Source organism: Alexandromys fortis, unplaced genomic scaffold (genome assembly GCF_014885135.2).
Source record: "Alexandromys fortis isolate MF-2015 unplaced genomic scaffold, M_Fortis_MF-2015_v1.1 scaffold_47, whole genome shotgun sequence".
Classification (NCBI taxonomy): Eukaryota; Metazoa; Chordata; class Mammalia; order Rodentia; family Cricetidae; genus Alexandromys; species Alexandromys fortis.
The window spans coordinates 1,778,542-1,801,181 of record NW_026067957.1 but is presented as its reverse complement, the minus strand read 5'-3'; the positions used below and the strand labels follow the sequence as shown (position 1 = coordinate 1,801,181).

Here is a 22,640-nt window from a genome sequence, read left to right as displayed (position 1 = left end):
CTGAAGAGGATGAAGGGGAACAAAAACACAATTTCTGGATTTTTAAGCAGGCTCCCTCCCTTTGGCAAAAAACGGGACTTGCACCCGCAGTTCCCAGTTCTCCACAGCAGATGGCCCCAGAGCCCAGAGACTGACTTAACGGAGTAGCTCCGGTTAGGTGAGCCTGGCATCAGGACAGCGGGTTTAGTGGCTCCAGCTTGAGAGCCACCAAGGTGCGCGACGGTCCCTGGCTGCTCCAGCTGGACAGCATCGAGAATCCTCCCGGAGTATCATATCCTCCTTCGACTGCACCCCGAGCCTGACCCCGGTTGTGCTATCCGCTGTAGTTCTTGGCAAAGGTGCCTTTAACTTGGAAAAGCCGAAGTTCCCGGGGGAGGGAAGCGTGAAGACACTAGATTGTCCCCACAACAGTCTCCTCCTACGTTGGGACATTAGAGGAAGCCCATTTGGGTGGGTCTCTGGTCTCCACCGCTCTTAACAGCTGCTCAGCCAAGAAAGGTGGCTCCAAGAGCTAGGAGACAGGCGAAGAAGAGGGCGCGTCTATGAGGCTTTAAGAAAAAGCTAATGGGTGGGACCGAGAGTACAGCTCCAGGACCGAAGTTGGGTGTCTCGGAACAGAAGGAGCTGCGAGGCTGATCGAGCATGGCAAACTGGCTTGTTTGGATGGAGAGTTGCCTAGGCAAGCGGAGTACTTGAGAGCCTCTCCTGCCCTCTCTCCAGCGTGCTTTCCAGAGATGAGGTCACAGCCCCTCGGAGCCCTCCTCCTCCCTCCCGTCCCTCTGGCTCCCCGGTCTCCTCCAGCGTCAGGCGCTGGGCACTGAGAAATGAGGCCACAGTGCGCAAAGATGAAGTAGCGCAAGGGGTCCCTTGGAAAATGAGGCCAGGGTACCTGCTGCAGCTCGTGCTGCTGCTCGTCCTGCCCAGGAGCCAGTGGGGCAGAGGGTGTGTGTCTCCACCCTGTGAGTGCCACCAGGAGGACGACTTCAGAGTCACCTGCAAGGAACTCCACCGCATCCCCAGCCTACCACCCAGCACCCAGACTCTGTAAGTAGCCAAGGCCAAGACCCCTATAGAAACTCCTGGTGTGTGGTGGAGTGCGCCGGTGTCTGGTCAGTCCCTGGACAAACTCAGTTGCTCATGCTTGGGAAGGTTGTCTGTGCTGCTGACAGAGAGAAACAGAACCTAAGTTGTGCTTTCTGAAGAGTTACTAGTCTGTCTACATCTTGCCAACTCCTACTGCCCGCTGGATTTTAGTTTCACTTCAAATGATAGACATAAAACAACTTAAGGACTAACTTTTAAAATTATCTTATATAGGGCTGGAGAGATGGCTCAGCCGTTAAAGGTTAGTCTCATAACCAAAAATTATCTTAGAAAATAAAATTGTTCCTCTCCCCCATTACCCCTTTCAATATCCCTAGGTGAAAAATTATCTTAATCATTTGACTCATCAAATAATAGTTTAAAACTTAATCAGAAATGGGCATAGTGGCTCTCACCTTCAATCCTAGCAGTCATGAGGCAAAGGCAGGAGGATCTCTGTGAGTTCTGGGCCAGCCTGGTCTACAGAGTGAGTTTTAGGACAGCCTGGGCTATGTAAAGAGAGTCTGTCTCAAAACAAAAACTTAATTAGGAGCCCATTTATAAATGTACCCTTGGACATGTTAGAACAAAGAAATGGGAGGGAATTAAGAGAAGGGAATAATGGAGAATATATATATATGAAATTATAAAAGAGTAAACTAAATTATTTTAAAATAATAAAAAATTACAGTGCTCTCTTTATCCACTATGTGTAGATCCTAACTTTGAACTGCCCAACCTGTATCACCATTTAGCATATCCAGAATTTCTTTTTAATATACATGAGGAAAAAGATGAAATTTCAAAAATCACATTTTAATCCTCGTGCTAAATGGTAGATTCTTAAGCAACATTTAATTTTTTTTTTTTTTTTTTTTTTCCAGACAGGGTTTCTCCATGGCTTTTTGGTTCCTGTCCTGGAACTAGCTCTGTAGACCAGGCTGGTCTTGAACTCACAGAAATCTGCCTGCCTCTGCTTCCTGAGTGCTGAGATTAAAAGCGTGCGCCACCACTGCTTGGCTAGCAGCATTTAAATTAAATCAGTTATTTCCTAAAACAGATTGGTTAAAAAATACTGCAGAACGAATGGTTAGACAAAGTGACTACTTACCCCCAGAGGACATGGAGATTAAAAAACAAAACAAAAAACAAACAAAAATGCAATCCTCCAGAGTTCACTGGATAGGAGCAGTTGTCAGAAGATGACTGGCTCCCAGGTACACATTTCTGTTCTGTTTCCACCGTTAGTTGAGACTCAGCCACCCACCCTTGCCTTTTTTTCCCCAAGGGTGTGTTACTGCGGTAACCTCTGAGAAGCACTTCATTCTCCACACTGTCTTCACAGAATGAAACACACCCTTACCACAGTGATGAAATCCCTACACTGGGTACAGATAGTCTCTAAAATAGAACTCTTGTACAAACTTCAGAATCCATAAGACAACCTCACTGCCCTTAGTTCATCAAGAAGGCTGAATACCTCCAACACAGGGACCCTGCCATGCAACCTCAGGTTCTAAACCAGCCAGCTCTCACTCACACACAAACCAGCCTTAAGTGAATAAATAAATAAATACATATTCTTGTCTCGGGTTATGGGAAGCCCAGAGGCACTGCTTCTTCACAGAATTACCAGTGAAAAGAGACATGCTTCTGTGAGTGCAAAGGAACTCACGAAACGTTGCCAAAGGGGAAGGCTGAAAGTGAGATCACTTTTTACTCCTAAGGGCTCAGTTTTTCTTCTACTAAAAGATGCTTCTGAGGCTGTGGTGTGGATGAAGACAGTCGCTGAATCACAGGGGATGACTGCCCAGGGATGGATGGATCTGACCTGGAGGGTAGTGGAGACCACGTGCAGGGTCCTGAAGAGTGAAGTTATTCTAAGATGAGGAAGATACAGCTGATGTTTGTTTTCAAGTGTGGGTGAATGGCATGGTACGCTTGCTCAAATAATGACCTGAGGGATGTTTGCTCACAAGATTTACATAGTTAGAGTGTATCTTGTCTTTCAACTTTCTTAGTGCTTTTTGTTGGCATATATTGCTTGTACATAATAAGAGATTTCATATGACATGTATGTAATGTATATGCATTTGATCATGGTCAAGCCCCATTGTCTCCTTCCCATTCCATCTGATCTCCTTTGTCTTCTGAACTAGTCTCCTACCTTCGCACACGTGTGTGTGTGTGTGTGTGTGTGAACAAGTTTAACTAGGCTTGCTTACAAAACATGAACGAGGAGTTATAGGAGCATGGATACCTTCCTATGATAAAACCCCTAAAGAAAATGTCTCTCCCTCCCCCCAAGTAACCACTAACCTCCTATAAATCCTCAGGTAGGGCTGGCGGCCTCATGATCCCCTATCCACTTGGTACCCATGGCAGGATGCTATAAGCCTCAGTCTCGTCCGAGTCAGGTACAAGTAATCATAGCTTTTATTAGTTCAAGAGCGCTCCAGCCATGTCATGCCCAGACAGTGTTCTGCAATACCATCCTCTTTTAGAACTGTCAAAAGCCTTCTGGCTTAGGACGCAAAGCCTCGTGCGCTTGCAGAGCCGTTTGTCTCAGTTTGCAGCATCCGTCAGGATGCTGTACAAGCGGAGGGTGCCTGATTAACGTGCTGCTAAGGTGCCGAGGGCTTGCGCTTTGGTAATGAGAGTGGAGCAGACCTCTTCTTCCTGCACTGCCCGTGCGCCTGCACTATGGGCTAGGGATAGGTAGGAAAGAGTCACGGTGTGGCTCCGGATCTCTTCCGGATGTTCTTCTCCAGATGGGAACAGTGCCCCCTCATTAAAGCAGAGGTGGTGACGAGGTTGGGGGCACGCTGCTGTCCCTACTTCTTATTTGCGGCATTCAGCTGTCTTTGAGACGCAAGAAACCTGGAAAACTACTGCTCCCAGCTGCCACTCACAGGAGGAAACTCAGATGAAGAGAAAGAAGGGAATTAAGGATTTGGGCTCACGGGGACAGTGAGACGGCTTGGTGGGTAACACAGCACAGCAACCTGACACTCACACGTTGTCCTCCGACTTCCACATGAGCACCGGAGCTCACTCACACATGCGTGCACACATTCTCACACACGCGCAGGCACACACACACACACATGCACACACACCTTGTAAATGAATGAATGAAAATTTACACTTCTGGAGGGGTTTGAAAAAAGTGGAAAGCAGAACAACAGCAAGATTTTGGCACATAATTATAGAGAATATTACTCTCAAGGCAGACAAGCCAAGCTGGGCAGGCCATCAGTCGCTCCAGTCAAAGGGTGGCCGCGTGTTGCCTCTCTGCATGAGAGAATGCCACTTTGGTTTTTACAATTTTTTTTTTCTCCAGAAAAGTGCTGACTCACCTTGCCTTGCCCTTTAACCCAATAGCATGATAGAGCATGCTCCCTATCAGCTTCATGATGGCAGCAATGGCCGCCTGTGCCTGCTGCCACTTCCTACATTGTCTTGGAGGTTGGGCTTCAGTGCAGGAAAGGGTTTGTCCCCCTTGTGGGAGTGTGTTCAGAAATGCTGTTGAGACGTTAAAGTTCTGGTTTTAACTGTTTGCATGCCACACCTAAGGGTTTAATGAATGGCTATCTCTGTATTTTCTAAAGCAAATGATCGTGTTCCAGCTTCAGGACGTGGGCTGTAGCCTCCCTTTGTGCTGTTTACCCCTGGGGATGCTTACGGAGGCTCATTTCTGTAACTGAAATAAACTCACTTAGGAACGCTCATGGCGCTGCTAGAGATGGAAAGTTAGACTTGCCCGTAAGAGGTGACAACCAGAAAACAAGACAAAGCAAATGAAAAACTGTAGTACACCAACAAGATGGTGGGGTGGGCTATTCTCCATAAAGCCCCACAACGAAGGCCGCTTCTCTGACTGCCCAGGGCACTAGCATTTTCCTCCCAGGTACTGACGTGACACCTGAGGGGTTCGCACCCTTTTCACTCCTTGTCATTACTTCACATTTCATAAAACCGTGTTCCAGAAACTTCGGGCATCCATCTCCTACAGCTATTCATTTCACTAGTACTCCCTGAATGGGCTCTTCTGCTATAGTACTCCTGGAGGAGAGATGGATCAGTGGTAAAGAGCCCTGGCTGCTCTTCCAAAGCACCCAGGTTCAAATGCCAGCACCCACATGGTGGCTCACAACTGGTACAGTACTCCTCTGAGAAAGGAAAAAGTAGACACCCAACAATGGGGGCTCCTTAAAAGCAGCCAAAGAAAGTGGGACATTGCCTTGTCAACTCTGGTTTTTCTCCTTTTATTTTACAGAAAACTAGCATTTTTTTGTGCTTCCTCCCCCTCCGCCCCATCACACAAATATTATATGATGTCACGCAGTTTCCGGGAGTAATGTTTCTGAACCTGTATGTTAATATAACTCTACTTCATCATCCCAGAACTTGACTCAAAGAGGTGACTTGAATGTCTAAAATGGCAGGCAGAGTGAGGGGACAGCAAGGTAGCTTGGGAGGCAGGACTAGGATTATTTACCAATCCAGTATCATCACAGATCAGGATACCTAGCATCGTCCTCCGGCTTCGGCAGGCATGTGAATGTGGACTTGCACCTGCACACGCATGCGCACATGCACCAGATATGAGGTCCTGAGATGGTGACTGGCATGCCCAGCTGGAGCTTTTTGTTGTAACTGGGTTCCTTTAGTATATGCTTATGTATGTGCATGTGTGTGTGTGTGTGTGCACATGTATGTACATGGGTACATGGGCCTTTGTATGTGCACAGGAAGCCAGTGGAGTTTGTCAGGTATCCTGCTTAGAGACCTGAATCCACAGTTTTTAGTTTTTTTCCATTTCATTTCTGCAGAAGAAGTGCTGGCTAGACTGGAGACTAATTCGATTTCCTCGTGTCACTTCTGACCAGGCAGTAAGCATAGAGAAAGCTAATTCACAATGCGCAAAATACATTATTAAATAAAATACTCTTGTGTGAGTGTTACTGGACAATCATCAAGGTGCTTTGTTTCCCCGTTAAAGCTCAGAAATTGCTTTTGCAGATCAACCTACTTGTTTTCTGATTGTACAGGTGTGTCATTTACACACACCAAATGAAAGCTTATTACTCAAAAGGCTCAGAGGTATCCGAGAAGTCTACCATGCTGCTGGGAACCTGGAATTGTATAAAATTTTATATTCACACAATCAGCAAATTTCTTAGATTTTTTTCAAAGATATCTTTGAGAAACCATGCATTGGACTAACCTGTCATTTCTTGTGGGGCTATACCTACACATTTGGAATACAGTATGACTCAATCTTTTATGTTATGAGGAACGCAAAACTCGTGTTTTAGAAATAAACAAAACTGCCTGACCTCAGAATGTGATGCTTTTCCTTCTGAACACATCATGATGATGGTTACTTTGCTCACCTGTCTCTGAAAACACTTCCACATGGAAACTCACCAAAGGCCCTCGGTCTTTTAAGTCAGTGCTATAGCTACATGTTTTGCATACGTCTGATGCATTGTATCTCATATTAAATTCTTAATACTGGACTGGCAAGATGGCTCATTGGGTTAAGACTTGTAATTCAGCCTGGTAGCCTGAACTCCATCTCTGGGATCCACAAAGAACCAACAACTGTGGCAAGTTGTCTACTGATTTCCACATATCCACATAAGAGCCATGGCACACAGACACACGCACACAACACAGAGGGGGGAGGGAGAGAGAGAGAGAGAGTTTAATTAACTATAGTAAGATATATTTAATGCAGTATTTCCAAGTTTCCTGAAACAGATCTCTGTATTCAGTTACTCTTTGGCTTTCATTACTGCCATTTAAAAGTAACAGAGAAAATTATAAGAATAGACAAATAGTCCCACTTGTTCAAAACTAGAGGTTGGGTTTTAAAACGTGTCACTGAGATGTCAGACTCAACTCTGTGAATTCTTAAGAACACCAGAAAATTTCAAAACAAATTCTTGTTTAGATGTAAAGCGGGCTCTTGTGATTTGAAGGCATCCTGTTAATACAATTCTGCTATATGTGTACATCCAACCTGGATGTTTCTGATACAGTTTCAATGAAAATACTTTCTCATCAGAATACACCAGTAATTCAAATATTCCTTCATCATCATAAAGTGAGCATCCCACATTGCTTTTGCACATAGAAAACTCTTCCTAGGGTCCAGCTTTCCCTTTCAGTAGATATGACTTCTCCAGTTAGATAATACACAAAGATATGAGCTTACGATTGTCAGAAGTTAGCTTAATTTTACCCATTCCTGGTGTTACAAACACTCAGCTCCAAAGAGAGGACTGAACTAGTCTTTTCTTATTTCCAGGTATTGTCACTTTGTGTCTTTTTATTTCTATCATTTTATAAGCTGAGAAGTTATAAAGCCAGTTTGGGGGAAAGTCTCTGCACACAGGATCTAGGGAACAAAGAGTGACTCCTTGGGGCACGGCTGTAATGGAGTCTTCGGCTGTGTTGTGTTTTTTTCAACTTCCTTCTCAAGTACTTCTGGGCCTACGGACATGGTCTAAAGAGCTGAGAAAACCAGAAATTCTGCCTTTAAATAAACATATCTTTATTGTAGCTGGTTCCCTCTCTCGCTTCCTCTCTTCCCCCTCCCCTCATCTTTCACTCCCTCCCTCTCCTCTCCCCCTTCGGCCCTCTTGTTTTTTCAGTAAATATTTATGCTAATCCTAGTATGGCATTGGTGATACATAACAAATGACCACCTTGACCTTACGTTCAAACAGAGGAAAACTTCTAAAATGGGCAGGGTAGTCAGAGTAAAATACAAAGAATGGCGGGTGGAGGAGAATACACTATCAGAGGACAGAGGGGGAGAGAGAGAGAGAGAGAGAGAGAGAGAGAGAGAGAGAGAGAGAGAGAGAGAGAGAGAGAGAATAAGAATGCCTCAAATAGCCATCTTTGCTCAGATGTGTCTTCAATCAAATTGTCCTTGGTTCGTAAATGCCCATATTCTTGTAACTCCACATGGTAGAGTTCTGAGCTCATCAGTCTTGCTTCTGTGAAGTTTAAGGGCACTGACTTGGCCATGACAACAAAAGCTTCACCTTTGTGACCTAATTACCATCCAAAAGACTCACTTCCTAAAAGTGCACATGGGAGATTCTGATTTCAACCCGGTAAATTTTCCAAAGGGGCTCAAATACTCAATCCAAAACAGAAGGCCTCAGTGCAAAGGCGACACTCAAGTGGAGTGCTAAATGAAAGAAGTGGGGGAGAGTGAGCTAGCCCCACATCCAGAGGAGGAAAACTGTGAAGAAATGCAAAGACCCAGAAGTGGGAGTGGCAATGGAGAAAAATGTACAGGTTCTGGTCAGAAACAAAGAAAGCACAGTGACTGAAGTAGGGAGAGTAAAGGGGAATACAGTCCCAGGGAACACCTCACGCTGTGTTTTGTAGGTCACTCTATATGATCTACAGCATATGCAGAGTGTGCGTATGCAGTTCACATGCATAGATACTAACGCATGCATGCATACATAATTATTTTCTGAATGGGTTAAGATGCTCATAAGCAGTTTGAAGGACCCCCTCCCCTGCCCAAAATAACGCAATATTGGTTTGCAGTTTGCTAGAACTGCCTTGACTGATTTGCGTGTCAGTGAGGTTAAGAGGTAGCAACAGCTTGTACATGTTGACTAGAAGGAAGAGTGATGGAAAATGGTGGGATCCAAGGTTTATTGTCAAGGTAAACCCGACAGGATTTCCTAAGCATGGCTGGTCTTAGCAAAAGGCAGTAGCTGGTGATGTCTATGCCCCAGTTCTCATGGAAGCAGATTGTGCATGAGAGTTTTTATTGGGGAGCTTGATTCCATGGAACAGAAGAGTGGAAAGTGGAAATGAAGATGGCAGGATAGGGACTTTGCAGCTGGTGTGACCCAGTGGTTGCTGCATTCTACAAGGTCACAGGTGCCAAGCATCTTGGGATTCTGACTGGAGGAGGGAGGGAAGCAAACACACATGCCCTGGTCCTTGTCGGGAGCAGGGAGTGGTACCGACTTTGCCAACCTTCTATGTTTCTTGTTCACAGATGGTGAGCTATATGCCGGGCTAGCCAATTCTTCAGTGATGCATTCATCTGCGATGAATTATTAGTTCAAGTAGACTCTCACTCATTTAACAACTCTCTCTCTTTCTCTCTCTGTCTCTGTCTCTCTCTCCTCTCTCTTTCTCTCTCTCTCTCTCTCTCTCTCTCTCTCTCTCTCTCTCTCTCTCTCGTGTGTGTGTGCAGGTGTAGGTGTGAATGTGTGTGTGCACACATGGAGGAGGCAAGACGTCAATACCGGGTGGTTTCTTCGGTTTCTCTATTTTGGGGATAGACTCTCTCACTGAAGCTGCAGCTCACTGACTCTATACAGCTAGCCTGACTGGTCACCAAACTCCAGTCATTCACCCCTGTCTCCACCTTCTCAGCAACGGGATTACTGCTGTGTGACCCCCTTCCCAGATTTTTGTGTCAGTGCTGGGGATCTGAATGTGTGTTTGTACCACAATCTTTACCAACTAATCCGTCACCCCAGCCTCCATTCTTCATCATTTTTAGCTACAGCAAGGATTAAATGTCCTTTCTTTCCTGTCTTTACAACTCGCCAGCAGCATGTTTTCTTTGCTTCAATTATGTGTGCTGTGTCAACTCTGTACCCAGACTCATACTGTGTTTTCATAAACACATATGCCTCACTTATTACTCAGGGGCTCTGGAAGGCTGGTGTTTGACTCTAGGTTACGCTTTAAAGAGAAAACCTAGAAATACCATTCACCCCTTTTATGTCATCACCACTGAGAAACTGTTATTCTCCCTGGACAAGAATAAGACCCCTACCACAATTTTTGAGCAAAATTTGAAGTAAGTTTATTAAATACTGGCTAGGATAATGGACACTGGCCAGGTCTATATCTGGGATTCCCAGAGTATGACACCGAAATAAGTTAGTCAGAGGCTAATAAAGGCAAAACGCACCCTCATCCAATCAGGGGCAAGAATACATCCTGACTATGTGTACTTCATCAAGCACATCCTGTGCAGTTGGGGCAACCAAGCTTGTTGACAGAAGTGAAAACATGGGGCTTGTTGTCTTTTGTGAATGCATTCAGGATTCCAGGAAATTATCTGTCCTTGGGCAAGTGAGGCTTACAGGTTAGAGGCATGTTTATCACATTAATTTAAACTTCAAGCATGACTTTAGCCATCACAAAAGAAAGAATTCAAGCACAGACCTCCCCTCACGAATTCAAGGCTCGCTCTACTCTAAACCTGTCTTCCCAAATCAAGCTCATTCTCTCCCTTTCCCTTTCTTCCCCCTCTTCTCCCCTCTTCACCAGCTCTGTCTTCTGCCTGCCCTCAACTGTGAAATGCACAGCACAAACCCTCTGAAATTTGGTGAGCAACAGCACTTGCTGAGTTAGCAAACCTCTCTGATCATCATCTTCATCTAGTTTCAAGTATTTGTCCAGCATCACAAAGGGAGACCTTACGCTAATGAAACAGGCAATCCACAGCCCCTGCCCCTCTCAGCCTTTGGCAACTGCTAATTGGCTATCTTCTCCAGCATTTTACCACTCTTCAAGACTTTTTATGTAAATAGATATTGTGCATTTGGGGGGCTTGCTTTTCTTACTGAGAGTGTCACCACACTATAGGGATGGCATGTGAGTGATTAGACGGTGACCCGATGGAGAATTGAATGTGAAGAGGTCAATCTAAAGACTGCAAGACTTTCCAGGGCCCTTTAATTTTCAACATAGCAGTATAGAGAGCAACCCCAAACTATTATTGATTTTTATTGAGCTCTACATTTTGCTCTTCTCCCTGCCTCTCTCCTCCCCTTCAACCCTCTCCCGTGGTCCCCATGCTCCTAATTTATTCAGAAGATCATGTCTTTTTCTACTTCCCATGTAGATTAGATCCACGTATGTCTCTCTTAGGGTTTTCATTATTGTCTAGATTCTCTAGTATTATGATTTGTAGGTTGGTTTTCTTTGCTTTGTGTTTAAAAACCACCTACGGGTGAGTACATGTGATAATTGTCTTTCTGGGTCTGGGTTACCTCACTCAAAATGATGTTTTCTAGCTCCATCCATTTGCCTGCAAATTTCAAGATGTCATTTTTTTTTCTAATATGTAATACTCCATTGTGTAAATGTACCACGTTTTCCTTATTCATTCTTTGGTGGAGAGGCATTTAGGTTGCTTCTGGGTTCTAGCTATGACAAACAATGCTGCTATGAACATAGTTGAGCATATTTCCTTGTGGCATGATTGAGCATCCTTTTGATATAAACCCAAAAGTGGTATTGCCAGGTCTTGAGGAAGGTTGTTTCCTAATTTCTGAGAAATCACCATACTGATATCCAAAAGGGCTATACCAGTTTGCACTCCTACCAGGAATGCAGGAGTGTTCCCTTTTCCCTACAACCTCTCCAGCGTAAGTAGTCATTCATCAGTGATTTTGATCTTGACCATTCTTACAGGCGTAAGATGGAATCTCAGAATTGTTTTGATTTGCATTTCCCTGATGACGAAGGATGTTGAGCATTTCCATAAGTGTCTTTCAGCCATTTTAGAGTCCTCTGTTGAGAGTTCTCTGGTTAGGTCTGTACTCCATTTTTTTATTGGATTATTTGTTCTTTTGATGATTTCAGAGGGATCGCTGGGAGTTTCTCTCCATTTCTGTTTGATGTTAGCTGTTGGCTTGCTGTATATTGCTTTTTATTATGTTTAGGTATGTTCCTTGTATCCCTGCTCTCTCCAAGACCTTTATCATGAGGGAATATTGTATTTTGTTGAAAGCTTTTTCGGCATCTAACGAGATGATCATGTGGTTTTTATTTTTCAGCTTGTTTATATGATGGATTACGTTGACAGATTTTCATATGTTGAACCATCCCTGCATGTCTGGGATGAAGCCACCTTGATCATGGTGGATGATGGGTCTGATGTGTTCTTGGATTCAGTTTTCCAGTATTTTATTTAGTATTTTTGCACCAATGTTCATGAGTGAGATTGGTCTGTAATTCTCTTTCTTAGTAATGTCCTTCTGTGGCTTGGGTATCAGGGTATTTGTAGTCTCATAAAAAAAACTTTGGCAATGTTCCTTTTTTTCCTAATATGTGGAACAATTTGAGGAGTATTGGTATTAGTTCTTCTTTGAAAATCTTGTAGAATTCTGAGCTGAAATCATCTGGTCCTGGGCTTTTTTTGGTTGGGAGACTTTTGATGACTGTTTCTACTTTTTTAGCAATTAAATGTCTGTTTAATTTGCTTATCTGGTCTTGATTTAATTTTGGTAAGTGATATTTATCTGGAAAGTTGTTTATTTCCTTTAAGCTTTCCAATTTTGTAGAGTACAGGTTTTTGAACATGACCTGAGGATCCTCTGGATTTCCTCAGTGTCTGTTGTTATGTCCCCTTTTTCATTTCTGATTTTGTTAGTTTGGATATTCTCTCTCTGCCTTTTGGTTAGGTTTGTCTATTTTGTTGATTTTCTTGAAGAACCAACTCTTTGTCTCATTGATTCTTTGTATTGTTTTCTTTGTTTCCATTTTGTTGATTTCAGCTCTTGATTTGATTTTTGCTGCCTTCTAATTCTCTTGGGTGAGTTTGCTTCTTTTTGCTGTAGAGTTTTAAAATATTTTCTTAATTCACTAGTGTGGGTTTTTCCAGCTTCTTTATGTAGGCATTTAGTGCTATGAACTTTCCTCTTAACACTGCTTTCATGGTGTCTCATAAATTTGAGTATGTTGTGTGGTCATTTTCATTGAATTTTAGAAAGTCTTTAATTTCTCCCTTTATTTCTTCCTTGACTCATTGATGATTCAGGTGAGCATTGTTTAATTTCCATCTGTTTGTGGGCTTTCTGGAATTAGTGTTGTTGTTAATTTCTAGTTTTAAGCCATGGTGATCTGATAAGATACATGGGGTTGTTCCAGTGTCTTTTTTATCTGTTGAGATTTGTTTTGTTACTGAGTATGTGGTCAATTTTTGAGAAAGTTCAATGAGGTGCTGAGAAGAAGGTATATTCTTTTATGTTTGGATGAAATATTCTATAGATGTCTGCTAAGTCCATTTGAGTCATAACATCTGTTAGTTCCCTTATTTCTCTGTTAATTTTTGTCTGACTGACCTGTCCAGTAGTGAGAATGGAGTGTTGAAGCCTTCCACTATTAGTGTGTGGGGTTTAATGTATGATTTAAGCTTAGAAGTGTTATATCTCAGTTTCTTACCTTAGATTCTAAAAATACAAATACTGAAATATCCATTCTTATTTTCCAAAGCTGAAGCAACAAACCAAAGAAAGTCTTGAGTGCCACCTTGCAAAGGACAGTATTTTTAGCCACTTGGCTGAAGCATAGTGTACGTTTGTTGCATCTGAGCTTCGTGGTGATGCTAGGCAAGATGATGACGTAAAATAAAGGCATATGTTGTGGTATATAGTTCTTTAATGAGTCAACTTTTAAGCAAAATGCTTTTTCTGTTGTAGAGAAACTGAGAAATAACTCAACTGATATACCACTTCTACTGGGTTTTTCTTTAAAAGTTTTGACTTCTATACCTCATTTTATATCTCCATTAAGTATTTAGTCACTATGCAAAGAAAGGAATTATGCTACCTGGAGGCGGCACTGGAGGCATGCCTCCGAAGGGTATACCTGCCCCTGGTCTACTCCTTTCACTTTGCTTCCCTTCCACCGGAACAGTTTCCTCTTCCACAGGATCCTGCTGCCATAATATTCTGCTTCGCCACAAACCCAGGATCAACAGAGTCAAGGACCCATGAACCAAAATATGGCCTTTTCCCATTAGGTACCCTACATCAAGTGTTTTGTTACCTCACTGAGGAAAGTAACCGGATGACCTAGGACCTGCCTTGGTTACAGGTTAACTGCTGCCCCTAGAAGCCGCAGATCTGAGAAACTGTGCCATTCAGTCTCATGGAACCTCGGATTATTTTATCAGTTTATACAGAGCAAGCAAGCTTCCATGTGGAGACCATTCAGTATCTGCCTCCCATCAGGGCTGTGCCACTTGTTAGGAAAGTATTTGTCCACCTTGCAAAAAAAGGCTTTGAAAAGATAAATAAGAACGAGTTTCCCCTTTCAAAGAACATCATCCCGAGAAGCTGCCATCAGCAGGGGACAGTGGTTGGAATTATCATTTGCGGCTCTCTGTCCTAATAGAGCCCATAAATCTGGAAGAATTCACTGGCTCTGTGTCAGGGTTTGGCTAATAAGCCTGTTAGTATTTCCAGACCCTCCAGATGCCCGTATTTAATGCTTGGCTGGCCTTCTTATGTAGCATAACCAAACAGGCATTTCACAACCACCCTCGATCCCTTCAGTCTAAAACAACACAGCCAGAAGCTCTGAAATGTGTTCCATGAAGCATGAAAGAATTCATTAAGGTTCTGTCAGATTCGGTTCTGTGGAACAACACACGTCTGATGTTCTTATAAGGGTTCCTCTTGGCCCTTTACAAAGAATCTGTGTCTCACGACCAAAGCAAACAGGGTAACTTGGAGAGGCTATGGCTATTATATTTTATATTATAGTTATGTATTATATCCTATGTCTGACACATTGATTACTAATAGCAAAATGGGGAAGGGAAAACATCACACATAAATCTGACTTCTAGAAGTCATGATGACAAGCGAGGGCTGGTTTTCCACCTAAAAGCGAAAGTCATCTAGGAATATAGGAAANAAAAATGTCGAAGGTCTAAATTACCACAACTCATTTCCCCAGATAAAAAACAAAAAACAGAAAACAAACATTAAGCATACCAAAAGAAACCCCAGCACACACAAGTAAAACTTGCTGCCGCCTGCAGAACTCCTCTGAGCGATAACTAGTTGAAGAGTTGTTTCTCAAGTCGCTGTAATGGCTTCTGTTACTCTCTTGTTTAAACACAGTTAAACTCCAACTTCCTGGTTTTAGGCAGAATTTTTATAACTTCTTCGCTGTGGGTTTCCCAGGAGATGCTCACAATGCTTTCGAGTTTTAATGTCTGGATCCTGGTGTATTCTCTTTTGAGACAGACTCTCTGAAGAGCAAATCACAAAGCCTCCCTCTGTGCTTAAATGAAGCCATTCATGGGAGAAACAATTTAATTTCAGTCAAATTAATTTTTTGGAACTCTATTTGCTTGCATCAAAAAGTGATCAAAGACTGAATGCCTTCTCAAATAAAGCTCAACAAAGCATTTTTAATAAAGGTAGCAACTGTTAGTCTCAGCAGTCATTATGAATGTGTTTAGCATATCTGTACAATAAAAATATATATTATAAATTATTTTATCCATTTTCATAAGGAGTCTTCCTATGGGCTGAGGTCCCTGCAACAGCGCTCTTATACGGCCCTTCCTCTTTCAATGGCAGTCACACACGCAGGATGGGATTCACGGGAGACCACGGCTATGACTTTAATACATCAGCCCAACAGCCAGGGAGACGTTAACTACAGAGTCTGAATGTTCTAAGGTATCAACTGCTCACGTCTCAGAGAAGCGCTACCACAAGCTTTCTAACTTTAAATTATAGTACATGGTGCTTTTAGCAGAAAGGGAAAAATTAATTAGCACTAGTCTTATCCATTTATAACTATCACATAGCTCTAGCTATGTTACAGGCTGAATGTAGACGAATGCACTTCGTAAGACTAAGATGTCTACTGGCACATCTTACACCAGAAACCCACCGATTTTAGGAAATGAAACAATGTGGGCATCATTTTGTCTTAGTAAATTTAGAGCACTGGCAATTATAAGGAGGCACACACAACAGGAGAACGAGAAACCGCAGTCAGATAAAGCACCGGAAATGGTCCCCAAAGGAAAACAGGGCTTCTCTAAAAATGACCAGCAAGGATGCTCAGAGGGACTGAACAGTGACGTACAGCCCCAACGAGACTGGTACAATAGAATGAAGTGGGCCCTGACTACCAAACTCTGTCAGCAAAGATACTAAGGCCTTTTTCTATAAAACGGACTTCTCTGGCCTGCGCATATCAGTGAGCCTGAGCACAAATGACAACCCAGCTTTTATTAGGAAGCATCTCAGGCCACTGAGGTGACAGAGAAATGCCCCAGCTACATTAGCTCATCATGTGGCAAGTCAGAAACACTGCCAAGCACAGGGCATGCAGCTGAAGGGAACTGACTTTCACTCACCGAAGGACTTGGGTTCTGCTCACTAAAGTGGGGAGCCCTTGTGGCTTTGTGTTCTCTTTCCAATACTTCAGAACTATTTTTGGTGAATTTGGCAGAGTCAAGTTCCTTAAAATGGGCATGTAACAATGAAAGCAACAATGAAAGCAATCATCAATGCATTGGCTTGTTTTCCCTTTTGGTGACTATTGCCTAATTAGACCGCAGGCTAAAACCTTTGCCCTGCCAGCACAAGGCGGGAACCTGGGATGTGGGGATGTGGGTCCATTTTCTCACCTGACTTTTCTTTTTTTTTTTTTTTTTTTTTTTTTTTTGGATTTTTCCAGACAGGGTTTCTCCATGGCTTTTTGGTTCCTGTCCTGGAACTAGCTCTGTAGACCAGGCTGGTCTTGAACTCACAGAAATCTGCCTGCCTCTGCTTCCTGAGTGCTGAGATTAAAAGCGTGCGCCACCACTGCTTGGCTAGCAGCATTTAAATTAAATCAGTTATTTCCTAAAACAGATTGGTTAAAAAATACTGCAGAACGAATGGTTAGACAAAGTGACTACTTACCCCCAGAGGACATGGAGATTAAAAAACAAAACAAAAAACAAACAAAAATGCAATCCTCCAGAGTTCACTGGATAGGAGCAGTTGTCAGAAGATGACTGGCTCCCAGGTACACATTTCTGTTCTGTTTCCACCGTTAGTTGAGACTCAGCCACCCACCCTTGCCTTTTTTTCCCCAAGGGTGTGTTACTGCGGTAACCTCTGAGAAGCACTTCATTCTCCACACTGTCTTCACAGAATGAAACACACCCTTACCACAGTGATGAAATCCCTACACTGGGTACAGATAGTCTCTAAAATAGAACTCTTGTACAAACTTCAGAATCCATAAGACAACCTCACTGCCCTTAGTTCATCAAGAAGGCTGAATACCTCCAACACAGGGACCCTGCCATGCAACCTCAGGTTCTAAACCAGCCAGCTCTCACTCACACACAAACCAGCCTTAAGTGAATAAATAAATAAATACATATTCTTGTCTCGGGTTATGGGAAGCCCAGAGGCACTGCTTCTTCACAGAATTACCAGTGAAAAGAGACATGCTTCTGTGAGTGCAAAGGAACTCACGAAACGTTGCCAAAGGGGAAGGCTGAAAGTGAGATCACTTTTTACTCCTAAGGGCTCAGTTTTTCTTCTACTAAAAGATGCTTCTGAGGCTGTGGTGTGGATGAAGACAGTCGCTGAATCACAGGGGATGACTGCCCAGGGATGGATGGATCTGACCTGGAGGGTAGTGGAGACCACGTGCAGGGTCCTGAAGAGTGAAGTTATTCTAAGATGAGGAAGATACAGCTGATGTTTGTTTTCAAGTGTGGGTGAATGGCATGGTACGCTTGCTCAAATAATGACCTGAGGGATGTTTGCTCACAAGATTTACATAGTTAGAGTGTATCTTGTCTTTCAACTTTCTTAGTGCTTTTTGTTGGCATATATTGCTTGTACATAATAAGAGATTTCATATGACATGTATGTAATGTATATGCATTTGATCATGGTCAAGCCCCATTGTCTCCTTCCCATTCCATCTGATCTCCTTTGTCTTCTGAACTAGTCTCCTACCTTCGCACACGTGTGTGTGTGTGTGTGTGTGTGAACAAGTTTAACTAGGCTTGCTTACAAAACATGAACGAGGAGTTATAGGAGCATGGATACCTTCCTATGATAAAACCCCTAAAGAAAATGTCTCTCCCTCCCCCCAAGTAACCACTAACCTCCTATAAATCCTCAGGTAGGGCTGGCGGCCTCATGATCCCCTATCCACTTGGTACCCATGGCAGGATGCTATAAGCCTCAGTCTCGTCCGAGTCAGGTACAAGTAATCATAGCTTTTATTAGTTCAAGAGCGCTCCAGCCATGTCATGCCCAGACAGTGTTCTGCAATACCATCCTCTTTTAGAACTGTCAAAAGCCTTCTGGCTTAGGACGCAAAGCCTCGTGCGCTTGCAGAGCCGTTTGTCTCAGTTTGCAGCATCCGTCAGGATGCTGTACAAGCGGAGGGTGCCTGATTAACGTGCTGCTAAGGTGCCGAGGGCTTGCGCTTTGGTAATGAGAGTGGAGCAGACCTCTTCTTCCTGCACTGCCCGTGCGCCTGCACTATGGGCTAGGGATAGGTAGGAAAGAGTCACGGTGTGGCTCCGGATCTCTTCCGGATGTTCTTCTCCAGATGGGAACAGTGCCCCCTCATTAAAGCAGAGGTGGTGACGAGGTTGGGGGCACGCTGCTGTCCCTACTTCTTATTTGCGGCATTCAGCTGTCTTTGAGACGCAAGAAACCTGGAAAACTACTGCTCCCAGCTGCCACTCACAGGAGGAAACTCAGATGAAGAGAAAGAAGGGAATTAAGGATTTGGGCTCACGGGGACAGTGAGACGGCTTGGTGGGTAACACAGCACAGCAACCTGACACTCACACGTTGTCCTCCGACTTCCACATGAGCACCGGAGCTCACTCACACATGCGTGCACACATTCTCACACACGCGCAGGCACACACACACACACATGCACACACACCTTGTAAATGAATGAATGAAAATTTACACTTCTGGAGGGGTTTGAAAAAAGTGGAAAGCAGAACAACAGCAAGATTTTGGCACATAATTATAGAGAATATTACTCTCAAGGCAGACAAGCCAAGCTGGGCAGGCCATCAGTCGCTCCAGTCAAAGGGTGGCCGCGTGTTGCCTCTCTGCATGAGAGAATGCCACTTTGGTTTTTACAATTTTTTTTTTCTCCAGAAAAGTGCTGACTCACCTTGCCTTGCCCTTTAACCCAATAGCATGATAGAGCATGCTCCCTATCAGCTTCATGATGGCAGCAATGGCCGCCTGTGCCTGCTGCCACTTCCTACATTGTCTTGGAGGTTGGGCTTCAGTGCAGGAAAGGGTTTGTCCCCCTTGTGGGAGTGTGTTCAGAAATGCTGTTGAGACGTTAAAGTTCTGGTTTTAACTGTTTGCATGCCACACCTAAGGGTTTAATGAATGGCTATCTCTGTATTTTCTAAAGCAAATGATCGTGTTCCAGCTTCAGGACGTGGGCTGTAGCCTCCCTTTGTGCTGTTTACCCCTGGGGATGCTTACGGAGGCTCATTTCTGTAACTGAAATAAACTCACTTAGGAACGCTCATGGCGCTGCTAGAGATGGAAAGTTAGACTTGCCCGTAAGAGGTGACAACCAGAAAACAAGACAAAGCAAATGAAAAACTGTAGTACACCAACAAGATGGTGGGGTGGGCTATTCTCCATAAAGCCCCACAACGAAGGCCGCTTCTCTGACTGCCCAGGGCACTAGCATTTTCCTCCCAGGTACTGACGTGACACCTGAGGGGTTCGCACCCTTTTCACTCCTTGTCATTACTTCACATTTCATAAAACCGTGTTCCAGAAACTTCGGGCATCCATCTCCTACAGCTATTCATTTCACTAGTACTCCCTGAATGGGCTCTTCTGCTATAGTACTCCTGGAGGAGAGATGGATCAGTGGTAAAGAGCCCTGGCTGCTCTTCCAAAGCACCCAGGTTCAAATGCCAGCACCCACATGGTGGCTCACAACTGGTACAGTACTCCTCTGAGAAAGGAAAAAGTAGACACCCAACAATGGGGGCTCCTTAAAAGCAGCCAAAGAAAGTGGGACATTGCCTTGTCAACTCTGGTTTTTCTCCTTTTATTTTACAGAAAACTAGCATTTTTTTGTGCTTCCTCCCCCTCCGCCCCATCACACAAATATTATATGATGTCACGCAGTTTCCGGGAGTAATGTTTCTGAACCTGTATGTTAATATAACTCTACTTCATCATCCCAGAACTTGACTCAAAGAGGTGACTTGAATGTCTAAAATGGCAGGCAGAGTGAGGGGACAGCAAGGTAGCTTGGGAGGCAGGACTAGGATTATTTACCAATCCAGTATCATCACAGATCAGGATACCTAGCATCGTCCTCCGGCTTCGGCAGGCATGTGAATGTGGACTTGCACCTGCACACGCATGCGCACATGCACCAGATATGAGGTCCTGAGATGGTGACTGGCATGCCCAGCTGGAGCTTTTTGTTGTAACTGGGTTCCTTTAGTATATGCTTATGTATGTGCATGTGTGTGTGTGTGTGTGCACATGTATGTACATGGGTACATGGGCCTTTGTATGTGCACAGGAAGCCAGTGGAGTTTGTCAGGTATCCTGCTTAGAGACCTGAATCCACAGTTTTTAGTTTTTTTCCATTTCATTTCTGCAGAAGAAGTGCTGGCTAGACTGGAGACTAATTCGATTTCCTCGTGTCACTTCTGACCAGGCAGTAAGCATAGAGAAAGCTAATTCACAATGCGCAAAATACATTATTAAATAAAATACTCTTGTGTGAGTGTTACTGGACAATCATCAAGGTGCTTTGTTTCCCCGTTAAAGCTCAGAAATTGCTTTTGCAGATCAACCTACTTGTTTTCTGATTGTACAGGTGTGTCATTTACACACACCAAATGAAAGCTTATTACTCAAAAGGCTCAGAGGTATCCGAGAAGTCTACCATGCTGCTGGGAACCTGGAATTGTATAAAATTTTATATTCACACAATCAGCAAATTTCTTAGATTTTTTTCAAAGATATCTTTGAGAAACCATGCATTGGACTAACCTGTCATTTCTTGTGGGGCTATACCTACACATTTGGAATACAGTATGACTCAATCTTTTATGTTATGAGGAACGCAAAACTCGTGTTTTAGAAATAAACAAAACTGCCTGACCTCAGAATGTGATGCTTTTCCTTCTGAACACATCATGATGATGGTTACTTTGCTCACCTGTCTCTGAAAACACTTCCACATGGAAACTCACCAAAGGCCCTCGGTCTTTTAAGTCAGTGCTATAGCTACATGTTTTGCATACGTCTGATGCATTGTATCTCATATTAAATTCTTAATACTGGACTGGCAAGATGGCTCATTGGGTTAAGACTTGTAATTCAGCCTGGTAGCCTGAACTCCATCTCTGGGATCCACAAAGAACCAACAACTGTGGCAAGTTGTCTACTGATTTCCACATATCCACATAAGAGCCATGGCACACAGACACACGCACACAACACAGAGGGGGGAGGGAGAGAGAGAGAGAGAGTTTAATTAACTATAGTAAGATATATTTAATGCAGTATTTCCAAGTTTCCTGAAACAGATCTCTGTATTCAGTTACTCTTTGGCTTTCATTACTGCCATTTAAAAGTAACAGAGAAAATTATAAGAATAGACAAATAGTCCCACTTGTTCAAAACTAGAGGTTGGGTTTTAAAACGTGTCACTGAGATGTCAGACTCAACTCTGTGAATTCTTAAGAACACCAGAAAATTTCAAAACAAATTCTTGTTTAGATGTAAAGCGGGCTCTTGTGATTTGAAGGCATCCTGTTAATACAATTCTGCTATATGTGTACATCCAACCTGGATGTTTCTGATACAGTTTCAATGAAAATACTTTCTCATCAGAATACACCAGTAATTCAAATATTCCTTCATCATCATAAAGTGAGCATCCCACATTGCTTTTGCACATAGAAAACTCTTCCTAGGGTCCAGCTTTCCCTTTCAGTAGATATGACTTCTCCAGTTAGATAATACACAAAGATATGAGCTTACGATTGTCAGAAGTTAGCTTAATTTTACCCATTCCTGGTGTTACAAACACTCAGCTCCAAAGAGAGGACTGAACTAGTCTTTTCTTATTTCCAGGTATTGTCACTTTGTGTCTTTTTATTTCTATCATTTTATAAGCTGAGAAGTTATAAAGCCAGTTTGGGGGAAAGTCTCTGCACACAGGATCTAGGGAACAAAGAGTGACTCCTTGGGGCACGGCTGTAATGGAGTCTTCGGCTGTGTTGTGTTTTTTTCAACTTCCTTCTCAAGTACTTCTGGGCCTACGGACATGGTCTAAAGAGCTGAGAAAACCAGAAATTCTGCCTTTAAATAAACATATCTTTATTGTAGCTGGTTCCCTCTCTCGCTTCCTCTCTTCCCCCTCCCCTCATCTTTCACTCCCTCCCTCTCCTCTCCCCCTTCGGCCCTCTTGTTTTTTCAGTAAATATTTATGCTAATCCTAGTATGGCATTGGTGATACATAACAAATGACCACCTTGACCTTACGTTCAAACAGAGGAAAACTTCTAAAATGGGCAGGGTAGTCAGAGTAAAATACAAAGAATGGCGGGTGGAGGAGAATACACTATCAGAGGACAGAGGGGGAGAGAGAGAGAGAGAGAGAGAGAGAGAGAGAGAGAGAGAGAGAGAGAGAGAGAGAGAGAGAATAAGAATGCCTCAAATAGCCATCTTTGCTCAGATGTGTCTTCAATC

The 22,640-nt window shown here is 43.4% G+C and overlaps 1 protein-coding gene across 3 annotated transcripts in view; it reads left to right on the top strand.

The window, feature by feature from the left end:
• The first annotated feature begins 222 nt into the window (after positions 1-222).
• Tshr (thyroid stimulating hormone receptor) overlaps positions 223-22,640 on the top strand; it is a 131,088-nt gene continuing 108,670 nt past the window's right edge. For all 3 annotated transcript variants that reach the window (XM_050152397.1, XM_050152399.1, XM_050152398.1), the window contains exon 1: positions 223-1,044. In XM_050152397.1, the coding sequence (XP_050008354.1) occupies positions 875-1,044 (170 nt within the window). In that variant the 5' untranslated portion in view covers positions 223-874. The remainder of the gene's footprint in view (positions 1,045-22,640) is intronic.